This window comes from Triticum aestivum, chromosome 5A (assembly GCF_018294505.1).
Source record: "Triticum aestivum cultivar Chinese Spring chromosome 5A, IWGSC CS RefSeq v2.1, whole genome shotgun sequence".
NCBI classification, from domain to species: domain Eukaryota; kingdom Viridiplantae; phylum Streptophyta; class Magnoliopsida; order Poales; family Poaceae; genus Triticum; species Triticum aestivum.
The window spans coordinates 66,828,509-66,835,472 of NC_057806.1; the positions used below are offsets into that span (position 1 = coordinate 66,828,509).

At 39.9% G+C, this 6,964-nt stretch overlaps 1 protein-coding gene across 2 annotated transcripts; it reads right to left on the reverse strand.

Moving 5' to 3' along the window:
* Positions 1-1,447: 1,447 nt before the first annotated feature.
* Positions 1,448-4,487, reverse strand: LOC123106595 (uncharacterized). 2 transcript variants are annotated; one of them, XM_044528703.1, is made up of 9 exons: positions 4,097-4,487; positions 3,517-3,675; positions 3,345-3,427; positions 3,126-3,252; positions 2,919-3,032; positions 2,647-2,845; positions 2,431-2,476; positions 2,041-2,116; positions 1,448-1,952 (listed from the first exon to the last, which is right to left on the reverse strand). In XM_044528703.1, exons 3-9 carry the CDS (start codon positions 3,399-3,401, stop codon positions 1,711-1,713), a joined length of 861 nt encoding a protein of 286 aa, XP_044384638.1. In that variant the 5' UTR covers positions 3,402-3,427; positions 3,517-3,675; positions 4,097-4,487; the 3' UTR covers positions 1,448-1,710. The 2 variants fall into 2 exon arrangements, with proteins under 2 accessions (XP_044384638.1, XP_044384639.1); XM_044528704.1 differs by lacking the exon at positions 3,517-3,675.
* Between the last annotated feature and the right edge of the window lie 2,477 nt (positions 4,488-6,964).

Sequence of the window (6,964 nt, forward strand, 5' to 3'; positions counted from 1 at the left end):
TAGGTTCCTCATTCAGAAAAGTTGTCCAATTATCATCTGTCCTGTTTGCATGGTCAATTTCAGAAGCTTGAATTCAAGTGCACAAATCAATCTGTGATTTGCCTTTTCTTCTCTATGGGCTGCAGCGGCGAGCAAATACTGAAAGAACTTTCTGCCTGTGGTAGTATTATTATACTCTGCGTGTGTACTTAACTTATGCTCTTTTTTAATCTGAACACTGTGAAGAGAAGCTACCATCTTTTTATTGTCTATAAAATTGAAATGTGTGTTTCCTTGTGCACACACCATAAATGGAAATGCACTTTCTTATCAAAAGGCATGAATTATGCCTCGTCCTATGAATCTGAATATACATTTAGGGATTTGTGCTTCAATTCTATGAAGAAAGTATAAGGTGAACAACTACTACCGTTTGCTGGAATTACATTTAGGGATTTGTGCTTCAATTCTATGGAAATATACCGTTTGCTAATTACGAAAATTGGTTATGAAAACTGAGCCTCAAATCTGGAAGAAACACATTCGTATACCAAAATAATTGTCCGATTAGCACCTCCTTAGTTATGAAACTTTTCACACAAAAGTGCACAACACTTAGGTAGGCAAAAAACTTGTATACCATCGTCAGGGATGAGCCTAGCGAGGGTGGCAGCTCCTGTCTATCACCGATCGGTCGTCCGACGGCGGGACCTGCCAGTGATAACCACTCTGCAACAGGAAAAAAGGATTATGTCTTAGCCATCGTTAATAACATATTTTTTTCTTTCTTATGCAATGTAGCATGTCATCTAAACAAGCAATAAAACATGTTATGCAATGAAGTACTATGTCTTAGTGTTATTTCTAATCATTAATGGTTGTATGCGCAAACAAAAATTATTGGTGATTAGTGCTTCAACTCCAGTAGTTTTTGCCTATGCACGGTCAGTAGCACATGCGTGGCTACTCAAGTTAAACAGATCCAGGTTTTATCAGTTAGGCGCAAATAAATATCTGTGAGTAAGCCGCATTATCTGTGAGTAAGCCACATTAAATAACATTTTGAAGTAAGAATGGGAGGATAAACTCCTATAAGTATTGCTTGTTTTTAGAAAATAATCCATCGTCGTCTAGTCCGGTTAGGATATCTAGCTTTCACCCAGACGACCCGGGTTCAAATCCCGGCAATAATGGAATCCAGCGCTTTTTTGCCACCGCAGTGTTTTTACCCATTTTATAATTTTATTATACTATGTCTGGGTGCCATCCCCATATTTTGAAGACATCTGAATATTTATGACTTTACTTTTCTATGGTGTTCTTTTCATTGTTTGTGCCCTTGGTAACATATCAACAAAGGGTGAACACATCCTCTCTTTCTTTCTGCCAATCATATATATATACTGCAAAGAAAAATTGAGAGATGTTCAATGGCCTATGCGGATGCTTAATGCGTACATGGAGCAGCTCAATAGAAGCATGCAAAAATGCAACATTTCCTGAATTAGGAAACCCAATTTGTTCCATGGAAATATGTACATCAGGCAACATTTCATCCAACCAAAATAGAACTACATACAATTTTTTTGCTTCAGACATGTTGCGACAAAAAATGCTTTCAAGAATATTTTGGGCATGCCGAGTCAGCCCAATGTCGATTCCATGCCGTGACAAAATGGCATGAGCAGGGTAGTAGTTCTTCAGTCATTCACAGGCTACTGGATGCTCCCCTCATTCCAGCAGCAGCTGTTCTAACTCATCAAAGGCGTCGGTTTCGTTTTCGTCATGGAATTCTCCAGATTCGTCGTTGTCAACCACCGCCAGTTCATCATGGGGAGATACACCTGTTTTCTGGTAGAACTCTTCCTTCTGGGCATCCCACTCTTTGACGATTTCCTCTACCTTGTCACCCAGCAGTTTGTCATTCTGAAGGATGTGCTTGGCATCTTCCACATCAACAGTTTGGCTTGCCTCTGCCAAGGATAGCGATAGGGTCAATGACAGTCCCAATGCTACAAAAAATCCAAGTAGTATAAAATGATGATGAGAAGAGATAAGCACCTGCAAAGGCTGATTCTTTGGCTTTAGCGTAGTCCATTGACAGTTTCTTGATGCTGTCAAGTTCAAACTCCACTCCCTAGATGCAGATTGATGTGTCAGCAACAGAAGAGAAAATGAATACCATTGATACAAAATAAAAAAGTGATTGCCTCATCCTGATATTGTTTCTTATAGTGATATTGCCAGCACTACACAGCTTAGCAATTCTTTATTCAAACCATTAACTGGAATCGTTGCAGGCTACATCAATCACTAACATTGGCAGAATGAAGGGGGGCAGGCGGTGGAGTGGATAAAATAAATGATAACATCAACCCTAATGGCAATGCACTGGAGTGTGTTAAAAATGAAACTAAAAAGAGGCCATGAATGGAAACAGACTAAACTTACCAAGTCTGTGTGCATGTAACTCCCTATTTGAGTATTTGCAAACAACCTGGAATATAAAAAAAACATTCAGAATATTAGTAAGTAATCAGTAATGTGTTCCTGTCTGCATACAGAGAATATAGCGAAGGCAAAAGCTTACTACCCTGCAAGAAGAACACACAAATGCTAATGATGAAGATCAGACAAGACAAATGGTAAAGAAGAAAATCCACATACTTGTCACAGGCAAATTTCACCCGTTTATTCTGGGATGCATTCATTTCATCAACCTCCTTTGCCTCATTGTCACCAAGCAAATTTATGAACCCAAACAGAAACATGCCTTTGTCTAGCATCCTTTTGACAAGTGCTGGTACAAGAGCAAGCCCATTCTGCTTAGCCTCAATGACAAAGTCTTTGAGTTTCTTGGACTCCTCTGTTGCAATCACATATTCAGGGAATTGATCTTTCCAATAAGCCATAAATCAGTGACTAAAAATATACCTTACCAAGAGACAGATAAATTTTGTAGTGTGGCTTGTATGGTTGGCACTCATAAAGGCAGTAAAGGCAGTAAAGCCCAGGCAACCTCTGAAGTAGAGAACTTTGGGAAGTCATATGGCCTACATAGACAAGAAAAATAAAATACATCACCAGTGCTGTAAGAAAGATTGTTGCAGGTAAAGTGGCAATTTCAAGGAAACCATATAGCCTACCAATACAATGCAAAAAGAGGGATTGCATAAAAACGCCTGAATTCGTCTTGGGTCGGCCTTCAAAGATATAAGAAAACTTCTTGGCCATCCACACTCTCTTGAAATCGGTGAATGACGTACAATTTTCCTGCCAAACAGAAGCACAAGGATGCTGCTTATTTAACATTTATATGAGCATGACACACCTTGACTAACTGCATGACAGAAAAAGGAAATCACCTTGGCATAATCATCTAGTAGCTCATCAATATCCAGCTTGAAAGGAGCAAGATCCATACTTACAGTCGACGGCAAACGTGAACCTGAATCCAGAAAAAAATTGCCCCACTTCAACAATAACAATAACAACAACTGCTCGCTTCAATGAGAAATGTAATACTGAAACGGGCACCATCTATCAGAGAACTCCACGGAGAGAAATAGAAGGCCTAAATGATGCAACAATGCTTTCTGCAGTTTGCTTGTTCTCCCTTTGATGGGACTTTTGAGCTTGGTTATTCAGTCCTCCTTATCAATTTGGTGACATCGTCCACTTTTTTTTTGGGCATTGCTGTTGCTTTCAAAATGCAGTTAGTACTTTTAACTATCAATTTAACAGGTAGTTAAATGCATCTTTTTTAAGCTGTAACAGCAGCAATTTACTAAAACTAGTAAGCAAGCAATCACCAAACTAAATAGATTGCACTGCACAACAAAGTAAAACCACAATCTGCCCGTGAGTCTAGAATTATCTCTAGAAAACTCGGCGATTCTACTAGTTCCGAAAGAAGTGATAACAAAGCATTCATGCTGCAGGACCTGATGAGAAATATAATCATGTGTATAAACTGGTAGCAAATCGACCCTAGTGACCACTGACCAGGGAGACCTCAGGATTGCCTAATGAGTGAATTCAACCAAAGATGCTAAGCTGCTGCCGGAATAGTTAGGGAGGAGAACCTACAGCGCGAAAGAATCGTTCTCGGACTCACCGGAGAAGAAGAAGACGTTGCCGAGGTGGCGTTAGCGAAGAACACGAAATTACGACGGTAGGGGCCTGCTCTTGGACACGGGGCTGCAGAGGGGTGGGGAAGGAGAGGGCCGGAGGCTTCGCGGCGGTAGGATGCAGGGGCGGAGGGGCGTTGGGGCAACGGCCGCCGCGGCGCAGTGAGGAGGGGGCCGCGCGAGCTGGATGTGCGGCGGCCTAGGGTGGATTGGGAGACGCGGCAGGGGAGCTTGATAGGGGGCAGGACGCACTCGAACTCGGCCGCGGCGGCGCCGCCTCCCTCTAGGGCTCGGAACGGCCTGAGCCTGATGCGGATGGCGGGAGCTGCGGAAGAGGCGGCGGCTGCAGGCGTGCGTGCGCCTAGCGAGCCAACAGAAACCTGCGCACCGGTGAGGAGACGGGCGCGCCTACACCACACTCTGCTCCTCAGGGCGTTGCGAAGGGCCCGGCCCAGGTAGGTTCCAGGTAAGCTCATCTTTTCTCCTATTTTTCCCTTTCTTCTTTTTTATTTTTTATTGTATTCTTATTATTTACCAAAATATTGTAAGCACATATATTTACAAACATAAAAACGAATAAAAAACCTAAAATCGTGAATTTTAATACTGTTAATACAATGTAAAACAATTGTTAGCTTAATTAGAAAATGTTGATAGAATATTAGAAAACGGTTTTTGACTTTTTTTTGAACACAGTACAGAAGCAGACGCCCATAGATACATACACACATACCCTCACCCTACCTCTATGAGCATCTCCGAGAGACTGAGCTAGCATATCATCTTGAGATCTAAAAATGTTCAGGTATTTCAAAAATACATGTGAAATTTATGAAAAATGTTAATCATATACTCCCTTCATCCCAAAATTAGTGTCTTAAATTTGTACTAGCTCTAGTAAAAAGTTATACTAAGCTTCATACACTTACTTTGGGATGGAGTAGAAAATATGTTAAATGTATATAAAAGAAATGTTTGAAATATATATGAAAAATGTTAATAGCATACAAAAAAAAGTTTGTGACATTTCAAAAATGTGCACGTGTTTCAAAAATCATATGTCACATTATAAAAAATATTAATCATGTGTTTAGCAAATGTTAAATGTATATCAAATAAATATTTCTGATGTATATGAAAAATGTACACTATTTTATGAAAAAATTAGACATCAAACATGCATTTGCAAGAAATGTTCAATCGGCGAAGGTTTTTGGTGACAAGACTTGGAGATATCAGAAGTGAGAATGCTGACATGAGTAACAAGAAATCATGTGAAAAACACGATCGCCTGCCAGTGGAAGGCTTTCTGCGTCAGTCAATCTACATAGAGTGAATCGGTCCCTAAGGAACCCCCGAAAGGGATGTCGTCCGATGGTACACGAAAGTGACGAAGTTGCTTTCTTTGTTACTCTCGTAATGACGTTTCGAAAGAAATCAAGGTTACCAGGTCACAACTCTGATTCTTTTTCCCTTATAGAACCTTCCTGCAAGAAATCAGTGGAAGTGGGTTCGCCCCTACAACTCATCAAATCTGCCTTCTTTTCTGTTCTGCGTTGTACATATTCTCAAGTTATGAGAAAGAATGGATTTGAATACTTAAAGATGTTAATCATGTCTTAAACCATGTTAAATGTACACAAAAATGTTCTTGATGTATACAAAAAAAGTAGGCATCAAAGAAAATTATTAAAAAATTGTGTATTTTAAAAATGTTTACCATGTATATAGAAATAAAGTTTCACATGTACGTGAAAAAGGTACATAGAAGACAGAGGAAACATGATACAAACAAAAAATAGAAAACAAAAGAAATTCAATCGAAAAGACCCTAAAACCGAAGAAAACCCGATGAAAACCATAAAAACACATAAAAAGAAAATAAAAAACTCAAAAAAACTGAGAAAAAGAAATATAAATGAAGAACTCTAAAGAAAATCAATGAAAACCAAACATAGAAACATAGAAAACTTAACAAAACGAAGAAACCAAGAATAAAAGAAAAACCAAGAATAAAGAAAGAAAACCATTGAAAAACAAAGAAAGCATAAGGTATAACAAAGAAAAAAAGAAAACCCCAAGAAAACTGATGAAAAACATCGCAAAACAAAACTAATTCAAAAAAGAAAAAAAAAACAGAGCGAGCTGACCGAACGCAACGGTCGGACGCTGACGAGCGAGCTCTCACGTTCTAGTGGGCTAGCCCATATGGCAATCATTGAGGGAGAGCAGAGCTATCATCTTGCTATAAACGAGATATAGCTCCCGTGCATGAGGAGTGGAGGAACACATCATGAGAGGAGGGCGAGCTTTTTTTTCATTTTTGCTGCTGGTGCATGATTAGGCCTGCCTTTCACGCATTGGTGGGCTGGACGCTGAGCCGCTAACCTGAACTAATCAAACATAGGCTAGATATAGTAGAGACATGCATTGTCACCACGACCGATGGTCACAGAGATGAGTACTTTCCACCTTATCAAGATACCACAACAGTTGTATGCGTCATACATTCAAACACATAATTAAACACAGGAAACAATTCAGATTCATGTACCACAACAGACAACAATATATACACCACGTACACGTCAAATAATGAGATAATAACACATGTTTGACTAGATGGGTCAATTCTGGAGCCCGGCTCAATTCAGTTACACAATAGGTCGATTTTGAAACTTGGCAAGGTCGGCACGCAATTTCCCCATGGACAGTTGGTCTCCTTTGAGCACAACTTCCTTGAGCCTTGGAAGATGTTGAAGCCTGCTACGATGTTTCTGACTGTAGGTATCAGAGAGCTACAATACCTCAGACTTACATGTCCCTCCTAGCGAAAAATCCAGCGATTTCAGGTC